Consider the following 20,562-nt stretch of genomic DNA (forward strand, 5'->3'; position numbering starts at 1 on the left):
TTTCCATATTCATCTTAGAGCATACCCAATGGATGACCCAAAAATCTTGTTCATGGCCTATTATATAATTTCTCTCTCTTTCCACTCATCCATGACCAACAATGACCAAAAACTCTCAATAATTGCCCAAAATATCTTTAATCATGATAGGAAATAATAAATAATAGTTTCTCTCTCTTTCCCATTTCCTTCCAATAGTATGAAGCCACTTGTCAATTATTATATTCATGACCAAAGTTTTTTCTTGGTCATTTCAATGACCCGATCATCCCTTTTTTCCGCCCTTTTTATCTTCGCTTTCTCTCTCCTCGTGACCAAGTCATTGGTCATCCAATGGTCTCTCTCTTACATTCTTACATGTATTTCTCTCGATCTTGCCTATGCTAGTAATATTTACTCCTTGAATGTGTGACTCGTGGTTCAAAGAAGAGAGAGAAAGTGCCATGTTCTTCATCTTCTTCAAGGATTTTAACCAAGAACATTAATGGCGAACTCCAAAACACCGATAATCCATGGCAGCACTTCAATTGTTTGTGTATAGTCACTGTTATAGTATTCCTCCACTAATTCCCTCTTCAAACTTGGGCTACTTTTTGTATTTTGTATGTATTATTATTGATATTATTTCTCCAGTAATTCCTTCTTCATTTGTTTATGTATAATATTTTTTTTTTGAAACATGTTTATGTATAACCTTGTTTTTTATGCTAATTGAACTATCAATGTATTGCTTAACATTGAATTGGATTTCTTTTTTTTTTTTTTTTAATATATATATGTAGATTATTTGGTTTAAAGTGATACGAAATTACAAAGTACTTGGGTTTATGTTAAATTTAGAAGTATTTTTCATTTTATAACTTCTAAATTCTAATTGTGTATACTCTGTACAGTTTTGGTGGTAGATTGTTTTCAATTTTCACATTTTGGCAGTAAATTATTATCCTAATAATTCGGGTACCTTATGACCCGACCCGAAAAAATCGGGTACCTGTTGTTCTCAGGTCAGGTTGGATCATGGGTCGAGTTTCAAACTACCCGAAGATCTGGGTATCCGGGTTTTCAGGTACCCGAAAATGCGGGTACCCGGATCTGAACACCCATAGTAAGAAAATAAAAAGTGAAAGAGGTGGGGGTAGTGAGGTGAGAGAAAAAGTAGGATTTAAGCTCGGTTCATTTTATCTTAAAAAATTAATAATATTTTTTAAAAAATTAATAATATTTAGTAAAGATAATTCTAGTTAACTAAAATTAATTTTAGTTTATAAAAATAATTTCAGTTTAGTGAAAATAAGTTTAGTTCAGTAATAATAATTTCAGTTCAGTAAAAATTAGTAAACTTGAAGAAGAAATATAATAGAAAATCAAAGTAAATAATTTTAGCTCAGTAAAAATAATTTTATTTGAATAAAAATAATTTCAGTTCAGCAAAAATAAGGTGAAATGAACATTTTTGTATTATGAGAAGGACGAGAATGAAAACTGTATAAAATATTTTAGGACGAAGGGACTATAAAATTAGATTTCCTACACCGTGGTATCCTTTCGAACTCAATTGCGCGCCACTATAATGTCGAACTGATGCGAAGATAGAATCTGGGTTTCTCACCGTCTCCATGAAAAGGCCATCATTCTCCCTGATTTCGGTGACGAATTTACTAAATTCCGTTGCTACTTTATTATGTTAATTTATACATTGCAAGTATTTTCAATTTTAGGTTAAATTTGAAAACTTGCCTTTGATTATGATTACATAAATTACGGTTTCATTGGATAACGTTTTGAGAATTTCATGTGGTTTTTTCTTGGAATTTTGATTTCACTGAATATAATCTAAGATTTGTTTATACATGTATATGATTGTTATTTTTCAGTGGAACATTTAGGTATTTGTTAAGTACTTGGTGTTATTTTGAATTTGTGGAATTATGCTACATCAAGCTTCAATAAATAGTGATTAGATGATTAATACAATTGAGATAATTGTTGGAGTTAATGTAATTTCTTGCCCTAATTGCTTCTTCTGAAATTGAATAATAATAGGCATAGTACATAGTACTGCGGCATTGTATTATTTGTGTGTAAAATTATGCATAATTATGCTTTGAATAAGCTGTGGAAGCTTTTATAGCTGTTGTTATGTGCTCGTTGCGAGGAATTACGTCTCTGGAGTACGTAAAGTTGTGTATGGTTTGTCCAGTGAAGACATTTTGATTGTTACAGTAATTTATTCTTGGCTGTTGAGTTGAGTTTGTTGTAATTTCTTACACTAATTGCTTCTTTCAAATTTGAATAATACGGAGTATAGTACTTCAGCATTATGTTTATTTGTGTGTAAATATATGCATAATTATGCTGCTGTGGGAGCTTTTATAGCCGTTGTTATGAGCCCGTGAGGAATTATGTCTATAGAGCATGTAAAGGTATATGTGGTTTGTTCAGTAGCAACATCTTTGATAGGTAATTTATACTTGTCTGTTGAGTTGAGTTTGAGACCTTTAGAGTTATATTGTCTGGCTGTGTCTCGTTAAATCTATAGATGCGGAATTTACATTCTTGGTTTGCAATTTGGTCTATGTGTACATGAACTTCAATCTTGAATAATGAAATACTACATCTGTTTCTGTGAAGCCCATCAGCATGCTAAAATAAATGATGTTGTTCTTCCTTTGAAATTCCAATGGCTTGCATAATGTGTGTGGTTGCTTTGTGGTTAATGCTTAGTATTTGAGTGATGTGTATTACAAATTAACTATTGCTAGTTGGTTGGTTCACTTGAGAAAGATTCTATATTTTGTCATTCTTTGGAAACCTATTTTGAGCCGTTTTGTTTTACGTCTCATTTTGTGCCATTTAGTCTGGCAATCTGTTAAATCAAGTCACATGATGTTTTAGCAGACTTACCTGGGTTTTCTTGTTTTCTGATGATCAGAGAAACAGTGATTGAATTGAATTACTCCATTATTGGAAATTTATATAGCATGCCAAGATTGAAAGTGATGTCCAAAATTAATCCGTCATTAACTTTCTTTGTTAGTTGATTTCTCTTGAATTACAAAATATAATTAGGCAATGCAGTTTATGTTAAATGCTGAAAGGCTGAAACAAAACAATGATGTTCATCACCACTTTCACTTTGCCCCTTTTTTGAGGACTCCCTATATCTATTCTTTTGGTTAGTTCCATTTTCTTATCTGTCATGGCTTGTGCTTCCTTAAACATCGTGCTGCTAGGTTTAGCCATTTAATAGGAAAGATCTGGTTCTTGATTTTGTCTAACAAAGATACACCTCTATATGTGCTTTGGCACCATAATGTCTACTTGCACGACCTTTGACCACACTTTTTGTTTTGAAAACTGTTTCTTGTTCCTAGGATGTTGAACATTTGGATTCATCATAGTTGGATGCTCAATTGTTCTTTTCTGTTTTTTATCAAATTGTGTTTTGCATTTACCATGAATTTCTCAAATTTTGCCTGTTCTTGTTGCGTATTACTGCTATAAGCCTGCATCTAATAGTACTTGTTTATGGTCTTCTCCATAGAAAGTTATCCAAGCTTTATGTTCTATGGCATGTTATGCTTATTTATTCTTTCTCTCTCCATTAAACTGACATTAGGAACATTAGCTGGTAATGTCTCTGTCTTTCTCATGTTAATTGCTTGTTCAGAGTTGAGAATGAGTAATCTGATTTGTGGTAAGTAATTGACATTGGCCGCAAAATATTGATGGGGCTTAAACTACAAATCATTATGGCTCTTAGTTAGCAATCTGGAACGTCTGTTTTGAGATAAATCAGGTATCGATCTACTTTTCCCACCCTTATCAATTGTTGGTAATCTTACATTGCAGTCTTATTTCAGTGTCAAATAAGGGATCATTGGGTTTCTATCATCATCATCATCAAATGGACCTAATGGTTTAGCATTGGCCTAAGAGCTTAGAGATAAAGACAATTATGTGAAAAAATAGATGTTTCCTGTCCTTTTGCTGCAGCTTATTGAGACTTGATGCCTGAAACTATCATTTTGCATGCATCATCTTTTTTTAACTTGCATATGTTGTCCTAAAGATTAGCTGCATTGCTGCTTTCCAATACATGTCTATCTTAACAAGAATTATAAAGAACATGTACCAAACAAGAGATATCTTAATTTCTCGATGAGTAAACTGTGGCTCTACCATTATCTTCATAGTCATTCATTGATATGAAACTCCTTTCACTCTTTCAGCGCTACATTATGCTCTAATTTCCATGTGTACCGCGTATTATAAAAGACAAATTATAATAGAGAGGTCTAATACTCGCGTATTAGGTAACTCTACTCCTTCCTATTATTGTAAGATAAATTTTCATCTTTCTTGATGTATTATGGGCTCTTCTATTCCCCATAATCTGTTTTTTCTATCTTAATGTTTTTTAGGAATAGTTAATAAGGTTTTAAGCTAGGTGTCAGCTATATACAAAAGAAGGGCTTTTTGAAGAACTGTCTTGGTGTCTTGTTGAGGATGGTGACTCGTTTCTCAAAGTATGGTTTTGTTTTATGGGTCATCTCTTTTGTTTTCTTAGCTTGCTTGGATGATTGGTCTTTTTGCCTTGATAATGTAGAATTACATTTTTATATATGATGCTAGTTAACAACGATGACAGAAGAATCATTTGTATATGATTTAATTCTGTATTAGGATTAAAAACCCTGGACCAATCAAAAGAGTGGGCATTTGGTCTAGTGGTATGATTCTCGCTTTGGGTGCGAGAGGTCCCGAGTTCGATTCTCGGAATGCCCCAACTTAGCTCATATTTTGGGGAATTTTTAGTCACTCTGTATGCCTTGAAAATCTGGCAGTTTTGTTTTAGTGTGAACTAGTTGAAACTTCCATTTTCTAACGTTATAGAACTGGGCTACTTTAACTATAAGGGCCCACAGAAGGCATTCCTCTTTCTGGAATTTCTCCATGGTCGTCTGGAGCTATATTGCTTAACATGTTATGGGGTATTGTGGTCCTTAGGTGATGACTTTTGTTTGAATCAGACCGCTGAATAGCAGTGTCTTCTATAGTTCACCTCACTTAATCTATATGGGCCCATGCTGCGTTAATTCAAAGTATTTATTTGTTAAATACTCCGTATAAGATTTGAAAATCTTCATTCTTGGTTCATTGTGTAGAATTGCAAGTATGCTACTACGTTTATCTGAATTCTATTATGGTCCAACTCCATCTTCTCCTTGTCTGTATTCTCCTCTCAGTAAATGGTAGAAGACATGTTATAGTGTGGTACCACATCTTAGTCTGCCTAGGCCTAACAAATCATGTTTCATGTGAAGGACCCTTCTCTTGGCAGTTTGAATATTGAAGTGCTTATCATTTTTAGGCTTGTTTGGCCTTTAGCAGTTGGTAAATGCAGAATAGAATAGATAGCTGATAGATTATTGGCAGGTAGAATTAGCAAATACTCCATAGCAGATTGATCTGCAAATTTCTGTAGTAGAGTGTGTGCGAATTAGTGCTTTGTAGTTTCAAATTATTAGCTATTTATTTGAATATTAGGAGCTATACACAAGGAGATTAGTATATTTTACTTTGATCAGTGATTAAGGAACAATTAAATTATGATGGCTTATTGGGTAATTTAATCTTCTCTTATAATTGACTTATAAGAAGATTAGTAATATTAACTATCTGCTCCTTTTCCTGCATCTGATTATCATCAAACACCCTTATAGAAGAAGTCATATGGACCAAAGGTGAGGGTTTGTAGAATTGGTTTTATGTTTACTTTAGCTTTGGTGTGGTATCTATTGTTAAGGCTGCCTAAATCGTTGCAAAGGGGATTTTCTGGCTCACCTAGTGCAAACATGGACTTGTAGTCCCACCACTCAGTTTCTGTCAAGTCTCAGTCATATTTTTCTTAAACAATACTGTAATTTTTACTTTGTATTTCCTAACTTTTCTTCAATTATTAGGTGCATTTTGAAAGTGAATACTTTTGTGTGAATAACATTGCTGACATGGGATTATCTTAGAATCAGATTTGTATTCCAATTTCGCTAATCCAATCTAGCATTTTTTTATTAGGGCAGTTCGGATAACTACCTGGGTCATCATTCTGGTGGGTTTGAAACGAGTGATGGCTGTGATGATGGTTGAGGGATCAGTTGAACATGGACAAGGCTGTCAAGATATATGAGACGTGGGTATGTTAATTTTTGCTTCCTGTTATAGTAATTAACAAATTTAACCCTGATATAATAACCAGTATAGTTAATGTTGTTTTTTTTTTTTCACTGTCACTCTGATGTGTTTGATTTCCTCCTTGATAATCACATCTATTGAACTATATGTAGTGCTATATACTAGTTTAGTTGATTGATGTAGCTAGTGTACTATTCAAGATGAATTAGAAACTCACCAAACCTGTCATTTTATGAGATAATGTGCTGAATTTTGTTTTACCCATGGCCTTTTCTAGTGGGATGATCCATGGAGTAACAAACAACCATGTCATGACACCCCTTCTCTTATGTCTATATCTTGTCTTCACCCAACATTTTAAATTTAGTATACCATGACACCCCTTAGCTTCTTCCATGTCTATATCTTGTCTTCACTCCACAGCGTTCAACCTAGTCAGATTATATTCCTCTTTATATACTTCCTCCGTTTTCTTTTACTTGCAACACAGTCTTGTGGCACGTGTTTTGAGGTCGGGTTTATGTAATGTAAACGGACAAATTTTTCATTATAATTTTTAAAAATGATACTTAACCCTATTCTAATTTTCGTGTAAAAATTATATTGATAAAATCGCTCGTTTACCCTCACTAATCATCTCCTAAAACTGCGTGCTTTAAAGGTATGTTGCAAGTAAAAGAAAACGGAGGAAGTATAAAAGAAGTTACCACAGGTACGATAATTTACCCCAAGTTTAGACATTGTAACTTCATGGGAAGTTTAATATCGTAAAGTTGTTGGGTTGACCAAAACTCTAGCTAAAACAAGTGGAACTTCAATTCTCACATGAATTTAAGTTCAATTCCATCCGTTAATCATGCTGTTTTCTACATTTCTTAAGATATGAATCCCAATTTTTTTTTTTCTGGAAATGTAACCTCCTACATTATCCGATTATTCTATATAATAAGATTCTAATTCTTATCCTAAAATAATAAAAAAGAGGAGAGTAACTCAGAGACATTCTTACCGTAGTAGCTAAAAGATGGGAATTAACACTACACCCTATTAAAAACATACCATCATCCCTAGATGCTTTCCAAAGTGAATGAAATTGCTTGCACGTGCTAGCCTGTATTAGTAGTTAGTATAATAAACATGCATACAAAAACAAAAACTGAAGGCTGCCACTGCGTATATCCACAGATCTCTAGAAGAAGTGGGGAAAAAGGAGGGGTTGAAGAAGAAGAAAATCATATGAAAATTTCTCTTTCTATCTCTTTTCCGGAGTACACAACAATCCATGAATTTTTCTAATGCCTTGTTAGGAGCTACTGACTGACCCATATGCTTTGTCTTTCCTACGAGTGAAAAAGAAGAAATGTTCTTCTCTAAAGCATATTTTGTTTTTGTCTTTGAAACTCGCATCCACCACAAGAGTATCTTTTTTTATCTTCTTCCTTTGAAAACTATATAATATACGAGTAATTTATAAAAGGTGTATAAGTGTAAAGAAAGTTATATGAATATAATATGTCATACAGTCTGTTTCTTTCTTCTGACCTTCTCTTTGATATTCTCAACTCAAGCATCTCTATGCTCACTTTCAGAAGCGAGGAAAAGACTAAAGATATCTTTGAATATACTAACAGCTAAATTTAGTGGGCCTCACAAATCCACACTTGTTAGAAAGATTGTTTTTTACTATTAGTATAATTTTAGTCTTTCGTCCCATTATTCTAGATTTGAAGAGTATGATATGGACATTGATTATGATATGTACTATTTTAAAAGTTAGGCTTAACCAGATCCTTAGCATGTGAGATTTCATAATTTCTCTGGCATGAACGTTTGTTAATTTGTATACATGGAGCCTTCACTGTTAAACCTTATTTATTAAACTAGGGCACCCTTTAAGAGCTAATAGGTTGATCTCGGGAATTGGCAAAGTTTTGTTGTTCTTAAACCACTTATAAGCCTCTAAAGTACCATTTGATCCTTTTGAAATATCACTACAACCGTCCAAAACACCACCACAATTATGTATCGCCTTAAGTCTCAGAAGTAGCTTCCTACAAATCTAACGTACCTCTGAAAATAAGGGTTTGAGTTTTTTATTTTTATTGATCCCTAAAATCAACTAGGCTGTTGGGCTTACTGTTATGCAAGAAAGTTGCTGTTAGAGATATTTAATTTGCACTCTTATTGATAGTCTTGACTACTAACTTATAAAAGGACAAAGGAAAATTGTATAATGGGTTGAATCTCTGATCAAAATCTTTCCCTTCAGGAACTTAAATAATTATGTCTTGTATTTCTGTGTTTTATTGTCTGATTACATCTTTTTTCTGTTCTTAGACCACAATATTGGGTTAAATTAAACACTTTTGATGTTTGCTGTAATTTGTCCTTTTGACTCTTTTTGATCGTACTCCTTATGTTTAAATAGTCTTGTACAGCTATCCATTTTGATTCTTAGGAATGGTAAAAAAATGAAAAAAGACCAGCATATGCACCATATTAATCATCTATGTGCATTTTCCACCGTGTTTGGCATTTAAATCTAGCTTGCTCGCCAACATATATGTTAGTGACTCAATTTGTGGCTGGCTTAAAGCATATTGTTGAATCGTTATTGTGTTGTAGAAGCACTTTTTATGTTACTCTATATGACAACCTTTCAAAGTATGGGATTTGTGTCTGAAACAAATACTTCCATGGATTTTAAAAAACCCTAGTTACCGAGTACATAGTGCGTATTCATATGGCTGCCAGCCAGCCACTAAATTGCTTAGGCTACATTCCTTTCACCTTATCTAAACATATAATCGTTGCATATTGAACTTGGGTAGCCCTATTTGTAAATTTTGGCCTTAGTTTGACTTATTGTCCAACACAATTACACAAACACAAAGTTCGTCTCAAAAAGTATCTTGCTTTATGATTGTTGGTTCATATGCAGATATCTTCCCTCCCCCTGAGTATTCTCACCCTTTTATTCTGTATATTGAATTGGTAATGAATTTGAACAACTAGTCTTACAAGAATAAGGAGATTTCTAATTATAGGTATGCTTCTTTTGTTCCACTGACTTAAATAACATAAGATTTATATTGACTTGTAGTTCGTGTAATGCATACAGGTTTAAGATAGTAGTGACAGTGACCAGCAATAATTGTGGAGAAAATGCTATGAACGTAAAGCAACAAACAGAAAAGGAAACCCAAACCCAAAAAAAAAAAAAAAAAAAAAAAAAAGAAAAAGGTCTGCACTGAGGTCCACGTCCGTGTCCAAATCCATGCACATATTGAGGTAACTCTTTCTCTCTTCTGACCCCACACTCTGGTAAATGAGTGTGTGTATGTTTGTCTGTGGTATATGGAAGTAGTGCAGTTTATCACATGGAGAGAGATTGGTCATGTGATGTAATGCATAATTTAACCCTGTATTCTCTGAGCCTACAATGAATCAGTCAAATCCAGAATAGAATCTTCCTTATTTTTCAAGCTCACTCTTACATTACATACAAGATGTGAAGTTTTTTTAGACAAGATGAAAGAAAACAAAATCATTCTCAACGGGAAAAATTAGGATTTGAATAGGATACATACATATCTAGGATGTTCTTAACTTGTGTTGGATTTTTTTTTGAGCTTATAAATAGTCTAGTGATATGATCGTTCGGAGAAGAAAGTGACAAAAGCGATTGTTTTGATATATACTTGTACATGTTATAATAAGGTGGTAGATAGAACCTAGTAATAAGTTTATGGGGAAGGAAGGAAGGATGGTGTGGCCGAGTGACGACATTGACATTATTAGTTGTGCTAGATATGGCCTTGTTGGGAGATTGAGTCTAGGATAAGGTGACCAAGGAACATTGACAGCTAGTGATGGGCTTTTGATTCAGACAAGTTAATGTGTATGTATGCTCGTAGTATATGCTATGAAATTATGAATGTTAAAAATGACTTAGTTAACTACTTGTGGAACAACATACCTTGTGTAAGTTATAGTTAATTTTGATTTTTTATTCATTAAGATCTTACATTGTTATCTCTATTGAGGGATGCTACATCCATCTTAGAGTTTGGCCTGGAAGATATGATCCAATTCCGGTGACATTGTTACTAACATAGTAACATAGATGGTTGGATGGTGCATTTTAAAGTACTTGAATGATTTTACCTTTCTCTTAGATGAAGTTTTCATAAGTTAATCCCCATCTACCAATGTTTTAATGAACTATCATGTTGTAGTTCCACTAACTTGAAGTGTGATTTAGCTTCTTTAGCTTACTTTTGAGTATGTGCCATAGAACAATATGTTAAAATTTAACCCTCAAGAAGATAGTTAACTTTTTTTTTTTTCTAAACTTTTTTTTTTTCTAAACTTTTTTTTTTCATATTAGGAAACAATGCAATAGAAATACTAATCGCATGTGATGTAATCAGTTGTTTCTGTATCTTCTTTGGTTTTTTGGGAGTTTGTTTATTGATTAAAAAGAAGAGGGGGTAAAGGAAATTGGTAAGTATAGCCTACTATTTCAATCAAATGATGATGTTAATAACTAGGTAATTCATCATGCTGTATTTTTTTTCTTCACTACTTTTTCTGAATTCATTATTATTTCTGTATCAAATTCATAAAAAGCTGATAAATGGTACAAATAACTAAATTACTTGTAGACTTGTAGTCCTGATCAATTACAACACAACACATTGAATACTTGAGTTCTTATGTCATGAATAATCTTCTATACATCTACTAGTCGATTATATATTTACAACATACTACGGAGTATTAAATACTCGTATCAACTTTTATTTGGATGGGGATTATAATTAAGGATGTTTTGTTGGTTTTTGAAGTAATTTTCATATTCAAAATAGTAATATGGACCCTACTTAGGAGAATCTAGATGAGTTTATTTGTTACAGTAGAACTGTTTAACCCCCCACATAGGGAAGCAGCTGTTAGGACATAGTCCCACGCCCCACTAGAGTTGTGGCCGAAAGAGAGAAGATGAAAAGTGATTTTTTAAGGCAAAGGGTTCAGAGAAGGAACACGTTCCAACCCTTTCTCTTTCTCTTTCTCTTTGTAGAGTCACGGGTGTACCTTGAACAACGAAAAAACAAATGAATTAATAATAAGATTGGGATATCTACTTACTGTATACTAAACTCATATCATATGGTAGGAGATAGGAATGTTCCTTATTATAACTTTTTTCATATAAAAATGAATTTTGAGCTGCTATATGTTATAATAATTTAATAGAACTTGGAATAATATTGTCCCTTTCTCTCTCATCCATTGTCCTTTGCTTCTATTTTGAATATAGGATGACCCAAAGAATATTGCAGAATGTACCTTGTTTTCTTAATTATAATGCTAGTTTGTTATTCCTAGTGTATATATGTAGATTCCAATGATTCATTTTACCTCCAATGTTATGTGAAAAATGTGTTGGAGTTTTTTTCTTTAGTGGAAGAAGAAAGGAGAATAGAAAGATACAAACTTTGAAAAAGGGTGATGGTAAAAGTATAAAAGGGTGAATTATAAAGTAAGATACAGGCCCCTATTACTCTATTAAACTAGTATCTTTAGAAATATAAAATGTGTTATCCTTTATTATTACCGTGAGGTAAAATTTGTGTACTTACCATTTAAGATTAGGGGATAATGCTTTTATATGTAAATTAATAACTACAGTATTAGTTACGGACCTACAGGAGGATCAGAAATTTGTGAGCATGTCTTTATGTGCTTAAATTTAATTAAGTTTATGGTTGGTAAGGATTGAGCCAAATCTCATTTAAGCCAGTGTAACGCGAATAAGTTGAGTTGAGGTCCCCATTCCTTTAGTTTTCAAAGGGAGGTGTAATTTCTATACTATTTTTGCTTAACAGTAAAACAAATTCTCCTATATATTTACGGCTTCCAAGGGGGACAATCAATAGCTTAATAACTTTGATTGGATCTCATAATAGCCAAATTAAAAATACCCTAGACTTTTCTGACATGGTCATATGCTTCTTAAAGTTAGAAAGCCAGTGAGAAAGAAAAATAGAGAAGGGAAAGGAGAGTAAGAGAGAGAAAGAGAGAGAGAGAATCACTGCTTTTATTTTAGTGATTTTGTCATATGTTTCTGCTTCTTAAAGTTAGAAAATTATGATGAGAGAGAGAGAATAGGAGTATGTAAATAGCACTAGCTAGGCAGCAGTAATAGTAGTGAGTGCAATAGCTGAGCAACAAGTAGAGCAGCTGGAGAGCATATCATATCATATAATCCTTCCTTCATTCTCATTTCCATCATACTATATATTGTATCACCAGCATCATCTTTATATCATAGTACATGCCCTAAGATTTTATCATCTTACATTATTTCAAAGAATTTACTGATTACTATGGCATTTTTAGTAGAAAGGAGTGATCCTCTTCTTCACCATCATCATCATCACAGCATTCATCAACATCATCTTAATCAAGAACAACACCAGGAAATGGTGTTCTCAGTGTCAGAGTCTCAGAAATCAGTTCCTGCTCCTTTCTTAACTAAGACTTACCAACTTGTTGATGATCCTCGTACCGACCACATTGTATCTTGGGGTGAAGATGAGACCACTTTCGTTGTTTGGCGCCCTCCTGAGTTTGCTAGAGATCTCCTTCCAAACTACTTCAAGCACAACAACTTCTCCAGCTTTGTCAGACAGCTTAACACCTATGTATGTTAACTACTATGCTCAACATTCATTTCTTAACACAAATATTTGCATGCATTGATGCTGATGCTAGGTTACTCGAATTCGAGTTCGTTGATGATGTGTTAGAGACGGGCACATGTCGTAGTGTCCGACTTGGCTATATTCTGAAAAATATCAATGTTTTTGGTCCAAATTTAAGTGTCGAGTAATGTTCATATCCATTTTAGAGTTGTCAAAGGGCTTGACATGGGTATTTGAGATGGAATGAAGATACCAAGTAATATAGCATGAATGTATGCACATGAGTTTAAGCATATGTTATGAGATTATTGATTTAATCACTTTTGATTCATTTGTTAAAAAGCATTCCTAATTCATGCAGTTTTTCAAGATAAACCAAAAGTGCTGTGAATAACCATGTTTCTTGAACTTTGATGGAATCTTTGAAACATATAACAAAGCATTTGAAGGGTTTAGATTCAGTTACTTTTAGGGATTTTGTCTGTATATCTGTGTCTAATTTGGAGTCTCCATTTGTCTTGTTGTATCCTAATTAATGTATTAGGATAAACCAATGTAAAATGAAGAGTCTGAGTAATAACCGAGAAAAGATCAATAAAACTAGTTTAAATGTGGTGGAATCTGAACCAGATTATTTCATCCTTAAATCTTTAACTTAAATAAATTTTGCATATTTTTGTATACTTTTATTTAGAGCCTTAAGAAAAGTTTATTTTAAATTGGTGATCTGATCATAGTTTGAATAACCTTAAATTTAAAAATGTTGCAGTATTTTTGTTAGATTTATGAACCCAAGTTGTACATACTTAGCTTGGTTTATTTTCATTTCTATTTCCCAAGGGAATAATTGTTTGATGATTTTGTTTGAATCGATGTAGACTTTTGGTTCTCTAGGTATTTGGTAAGAAATGTCTGTTATATACATATAGATTTGTGCTACTAATGACTAATGAGTTTTTTAGTGTTAATATATTCATTTTTATTTGAAATACTATGTGAACTGTTAGTGAGATCTCAAGATTCTCTTGCTTCTTTGTCTTGATTACTGTCCCTTATGCATCTGTATCTTATCCTACTAAATGTTATTCTACGTACAACTTTCTGTTATTAGTATATGCACATTTCTATTCTTTATGTTTCTCTTGACTCTTTAATATATCCATGTTCCACTTTAAAACACCAAAATGTGGTGGAGGTTGCTATATGGGAGCACCTTTCCGGCGGGTTTGTTGCCTACACGGCTAGTCGGCTACATTCGTCGCTAGTATCTCTGAGATGTAGCGGGATTGTATACATACGTACGAAGTACTCCGTATTAAATAGTTATGACAAAAAAGAATTGTGTAGTACAATAATTCATTACAATAAAGCCATCAAATCTAACTATAACCATTGGATCTACAGTACATGTATTTCTTGTCTGCAAGTCCCAAGTGACACAATTATGCACTGCTTCCATTTAGATTCCGTTGTCACATTTGTAAATTATCATCATGATATAATTATTTTTGGACAAAAGGGATATTGTAAAAGTACTATTTGAGAAACAATTTGCATTCATGTATTTTCTTCATAATTAGTGAATTGCACATAACTATTATTGAGATTTGATTACTGCTAATTTCCTACTCGTATTAGATTGAGTAATATTAACACCCTTTTTCCTGTTTTTTTTTTTAGGGTTTCAAGAAGGTAGTTGCAGATAGGTGGGAGTTTGCAAATGAGTACTTCAAGAAAGGGGAGAAACACCTATTATGTGAAATTCATAGAAGGAAAACTCCACAACACCACCACCAAATTCACTACCAAGACCAAGTATTACTTCCACCACAGTATCTTCCTTCACCGCCTGAGGAACATGGATCTTGGATAAACATTGATCAGTCTTCTCCGTTACCTTCTCCGAAGCCAAGTGGTGGGCCTAACAACGACATCCTAACGGTGTTAACGGAAGACAACCAAAGGCTAAGGAAGAGGAACTTCATGCTCTTATCTGAGCTCAACCACATGAAAACCCTTTACAATGACATTATCTATTTCATTCAAAATCATGTTAAACCAGCTGTGCCTAACAATGGAAATGACCAAAATCGCCCTCCTAATTATAATGCAATGGCAGCAGCACCCCCTAAGCTCATAGAATTGGATGATCAAGATAATCAAGGCGACGCGAGCAAGAGAGAGACCATCAAGCTGTTTGGAGTCCCTCTTCAGAGCAAGAAAAGAATGCACCTAGCAGAAGGAAACCTTTGATATGATGATCAAGACGACGAATATTAATTAGTACTAGTACTATGTTAAGCACTGTTATTAGCTAGATGGCTAGGTTTTAACTAGTAGAGTCTTCATTTTTACTTTGTAAGATCATCAGATGTGAAGTTTTGGTTAATTACATAAAAAAAGTGCTTGATTAATTAAGTTCATCATCATCATTTTCATGGATTATTGCATGAAATTTGTATGTATTATCTGATAAAGTATGCCATTAGTGGCATGCATGTGTCTGAAAACTTAGGAACTAATTCACTAATTATGTTGGAGAATAATTGTATTTTTGTAACAGGAATGAAGCTCCTTTTTTTTGAATGTTCTACGACTTTAATCAATGACTTTGGTGTATAAATGTAAGTATATCTTGTTGTTGGTCCAAAAATATTCTAGTGCATCTTCTTTCTTTCAATTGGGATTTACAAAATTTGTGCATGGCAATAATTACAAGGTATGTTAAATTTGATACTATTGTATATGCCATGATTCCCTCCTCAAAAGCAGGGGCCACTTATAAAGATCTTTAATGGCCCAGTATCTGGAAAAGTTTTCAAGGGTGAAAGCTGATTTTTTATTTTTATTTTTATATTTAATTTCTAACAAAAAAAAAAAAAAAAAAAAAGATGTTAGGGTCAAAATGTGTTAAGAAAGCTTTAGTTGATTTTATTCCTGCTTTATAAATAAATCCAAAAGAAAGCTCATTGAATTTTATCCATATATCATGGCAATAAAGTTGCTTTGGCAAAAACTTTAAAAAAAGGGATGCTTTTATCTTCTTTTTGCAATTCTTTTGCTCTTGATTTGAAGTTTCTTTGTTGGCTGACTATCAAATTAAAAGGGCATTATGAGTTGCAAACGTACCAATATCTGGTTGTGAATCATTTGCTTTTTCTTAAAATTCTATCTGAAACTCCATGCAACCCCTTTGCTTTTATCAGTCTATATGATTTCATGACACTCTACGATGTACATACATTATTCACTTCCTGGCCCCGTATCTCTAATTCCTGTTAAATTATTCGGCACAAGGTGCACATTGGTTGTTTGGACTCGTACAATATTATTTGCAAACTCAACCTCCGCACTTACGTATTAAACGAGGTTAGCACCTCAGGGGGTCTTGAGAATGCTAAGTATGGGATTAGGCCAAGGCACGAAGCCTAAGTGTTGGGGTATTGGATGGTGCATCCCAGTCAATAAGTTAAGGCACGACCATGTTCTAGGCAGGCGTAAAAATACATCATCCTTAAAAAAAAACACTTATTTTTGACAAAGTAAAGACTATGCAAGGCTAAAACAAGTTAAAAAGGCCAGTTGCATGCAAAGCAAGACAAGCAAAGGCATTTTAATTAAGACATGGTGATAATAAGGGTGGACCAAGACATGAATGATATGATTTTGGGCACCATGTAGGACTCCTAGGGCCATTTGGAAACCCCACAAAGCACCTTAATGCATAATAATCTTATCGAGTAAAAAGAAATTTAAAGCCAAAAAGTGTTTTGAACCATATACAACCATTAATCAGACACATAAAGACCCATGGTGGTCAATAACTAATTAAAGGTGATATATATAAAACAGTTATATTGATTGTTTAAAGGCAAAGTGGACAATTCCAACAACTCAAACTAGCCTCTTGGGATGTTATGAGATACATGAAAAACACCTTGACCTCTTTTCATTTCGAATCAGGAAAAATCCAAATTTGTCTAAAATTAAAGGGTATATAATTCATGCTCCTGGAACAATTTCAAAGGTTTCACATATGACATGGTATCAAAAAATTATAAGAAGCATGTACTAATTATTGTAAATCTGTAATTGCAATCACAATTAATCGAATGCAATCTTGAAGCCATTAGCACAAATAATCTTGTAGTCATGATTGTTCTTTTTAATTTGGATGGGTGATTAATTTTTTCATGAGAGAAAATTTTTCCACCTTTCTATTATTGTTTTTAGTGCAAGGGAGAGGGGTGTTCGTTGCTATAATGTACATCACCACCTTAATTTTATTTTTTTTTAGAACTTGTTTTCAACAATTTATCAAAATTAGCATACTTTTTCACACTATTGTGAAAATAATGCTTTTGTAAAGCCAATAAACTAAAGCAGATCGAAGAGATATTTTTTTCTAAAGAAAGATCTCGAGATTGAATGATTTTGTTCATCCACGTAAAATAAGGCTGGCCATACCATAGTTATCATTTTATCATGACTCGCTACGTACTGTTGTTACAAATGATAATAACTGTTACCAATCATGGGATATAGATAGTTTTCTCATGAAATTACTCTCGAGCTAACATAACATGTAAAAGAACATGATGGCAACAATTTACAATTGTGCAATAAGGATGAGCTTATGATCGATGTCCTTTTCGATGGAAGCAACTCAAGTTCCAAAATCGTGGATATCAAAATTAGCTTCAAACAAGTTATAATTGTTACCTAAATTCTTCCACTAAATTTCAATATCTATGCTTCAAGATGTTTTAATCATTGATTTTTTTTTGCACTTTTTGGGAAGCAAATGGAAGGGAATCATTTCATCTCATATGCCCTTTAATATTCTTATCATGTGAAATCAGATTCATATTTCTCTTTTTCTTTCCCTGGCCTCTTTTCTCTCTCTTTTATTTATTTTTTTCTTTTTTTAAATTTTGGAAAAATTGTTTGAAGGAAAGGTAAAAAAGGGATTGGATGCATGAAAGATGATGGGAAAAAAGGTCATTTAATTAGAATTACAAAAAAAATAAAACTTAAATTAAATAAAAAAAAAGAAAAAAAAAAGTAGAAAAGAGCAAATACTACCTTTATGATTATTTTTGTCATTGGTATGTCGCCTTTCTTTCTTTATTTTTCCCCTTTGACCTTTGTACTTGTGGAGATTCATTAGTGTTTAATTTGTTTGTGCATTTTGAGAAAAAATAGACATGTAACATGTAAAGTACTTGTACAAAATTAAACATTAAGATATGAAAGTTTTTTTTTGGAGCATTATCTTAAGATGATCTAAATTAAAATTAAAGAGAAATGCAAGTATGTTGTTACACAATATTGGAATAAAATTGTGTTTATTCAAGGGACTATTTTAACAAATTATCTAAATTTCAAATTAAAGAGAAAAGTGAGTAATTTATGTATGTAGTAAAACAATTTGCCCTTTTTTTTGGGGGGGGGGGGTGGTTTGTTTTCAATAAGAGAGTCATATACTTGCAATGTGAACATAATGCATAATAAATTAATAAGTCAAATGCAATCCTAAATACAAAATTCTCTAATATCTTGATGAGAGTATAATATGAAATTCTTTAAGATAAGATAAATGACCCTACTGAACCAATACCTCTAGTCCAGCCCAGCAAGTTAGGGCTTAATTTCAGTTCAGTTCAGTTCAGTTCAATTCAATTCAGTTCCAATCAGTTCAGTTCACTTCAGCTCTTAATTTCCCTCTCACATAAAATATTTATTTCAGCTCAATTCAGTTCAGTTCAGTTCCAATCAGTTCAATTCAGTTCAGTTCAGCTCCAATCAGTTCAGTTCAGCTTAGTTCAATAAATATGAACAGGCCCTTAATACTTGAGAAGTTAAGAGTAGAGGTGAGTAAGAAAATCCCCTTATTTTCAAAGTAATGTAGTTGGTAGGGTTCAAACTTAATTATTATAATATGGAGTTTATAGTATTTGAAGTTTAAACTCAATTACTAACACGTATATTAATACCAAATAGACTTGATGTAGTTAATTGAAAAGAATGAAAACTATCTTTTAGTCTTGATGTTACAAAAGTCGAATCCTCCTAACTGGACGTGATTAGGGGTGAGAATCCCTTACCCTCCCCTCCCCTCCCTCCCTCTTCTAAGTACCTAGCCTACACGGATCTGGTTTATATTTCAATTCTTATATCCCACTTGTATTTCCTCTATGGATAATGAGCCAATGGGGGTAACGGGCCTATCTTTGTGTTGTTCACTTGTTCATGCCAACAAATGGATAAGTAGCCTCTTATATAAAAATCCTACTTGTAATTACTACAACAAAAAGGACTTTGAGCCTAAAAGGGGAAAACTTTAATTTCAACAAGCAGTCCAACAAAAGCCCAAGTATTTTGCACCAATTCTTCAGCAAACATTGGCCCTTTAGAGCCCAATTCTTCAGCAAATATGCCTAAGAGTCCGGAGAGACGAATTGGGCCATAAGTTTGATATTCAAACACTTTTAAAAAAAATAATAAATAAATAAAATATTGATTTCTTTACTTCTTACCAATTTTATATTGATTAACTTAAAGAGTTTCAGAAAATAATTAAGTATGGATTGTCTGATTTGTCTCGCATGGATCGTGGTTGAAAATGAGAGCATTGAACTATCAAATTAGTAGATTATATATGTACGTGGACAAACTCTTCTTCAATTTAAAATTGTGCATGTGTGTGATTGTGTAAGGTCATTAATACATAGTATGAAAGAAAAAAAAATTTAACATGATATCAAAGTTAAATCGGTTGATGAATATTGTGTCTCATTAGTAGTCTATGGAGGCATTGCATTGAATATTGCAAGTGGAAAACAATTTGAAACAAGAAGGTTTGTTAGTCTTGATTGGCCTAAAATATAGCATAGGTGAACTCGCAAGCGAAGAGGAGAGACAATTTATTCATAGATAGATTTTGAGAGTTTTTAGGTCTTGATATTAAGAGTTTATTAATAGCAAAATGAACTATATATAAAACTACAATAACGGAGTAGTTTATAATTTCAATTCTGTACCAACAACTCAACAAGATAATCTTTATTAACATCTTATGAGATTAATGTCACCTTGAAAATAATAGATTATTTGAATTTTTTTTGTATGAACACTTAGCATTGTAGGAGAAAGGACGTGACAAACAGACTCTAAAAGTATGTTTGCCATTGGAACAATTTAATTTAGTAGGAGCATATTATAGGCATATATATTTATAGGCCCAAATACAAAAAATGGTCCCAACACTCTTAGCATTTGTCTATTTGACAAATTACCAACAAAGAACTATTCAAAGGACAAAATGGTGGGGCCTTGGACTTGAGAGATAGAGGGCAATTTGATTGTTGTGATAGCAAGGGATGCTCTTACTTTAGGGGGCAAACTATTAATGGATGTAATGCGTTCCATAAACTTGGTAATCAATAATTTAAATGGAAATAAGAATATGCTTTGTTGATTTATTTCATTCCATTAAATCTCTTTAAAAACCTAATTAGTTTAATTTAAACAAAGGATCTGTTCTGATTTACTGAATTGATTGGAGCTGAACTGAAGTGAACTGATTGGAGTTGAACTAAACTGAGATGAGCTGAACTGAATTGCTTATGAGAGAAGAAAATTAGGAACTGAATTG

General features: G+C 32.9%; 1 protein-coding gene, 1 long non-coding RNA gene and 1 other non-coding gene across 3 annotated transcripts; all 3 read left to right on the forward strand.

The window, feature by feature from the left end:
- Window positions 1-4,716: 4,716 nt before the first annotated feature.
- On the forward strand, window positions 4,717-4,788 carry TRNAP-UGG (transfer RNA proline (anticodon UGG)). The gene has a single exon. It is a non-coding gene; the product is annotated as a tRNA-Pro (tRNA).
- Window positions 4,789-5,686: 898 nt separating this feature from the next.
- On the forward strand, window positions 5,687-9,435 carry LOC145575929 (uncharacterized). The gene is made up of 2 exons (XR_014098294.1): window positions 5,687-6,197; window positions 9,317-9,435. It is a non-coding gene; the product is annotated as an uncharacterized LOC145575929 (long non-coding RNA).
- A 2,615-nt stretch (window positions 9,436-12,050) lies between these two features.
- Window positions 12,051-15,487, forward strand: LOC145575928 (heat stress transcription factor B-4-like). Its single transcript, XM_081633719.1, has 2 exons — window positions 12,051-12,905; window positions 14,586-15,487. Exons 1-2 carry the CDS (start codon window positions 12,588-12,590, stop codon window positions 15,156-15,158), a joined length of 891 nt encoding a protein of 296 aa, XP_081489845.1. The 5' UTR covers window positions 12,051-12,587; the 3' UTR covers window positions 15,159-15,487.
- The last annotated feature ends 5,075 nt before the right edge of the window (window positions 15,488-20,562 follow it).

Source organism: Chenopodium album, chromosome 13 (genome assembly GCF_948465745.1).
Source record: "Chenopodium album chromosome 13, dcCheAlbu1.1, whole genome shotgun sequence".
Taxonomy (NCBI): Eukaryota; Viridiplantae; Streptophyta; class Magnoliopsida; order Caryophyllales; family Amaranthaceae; genus Chenopodium; species Chenopodium album.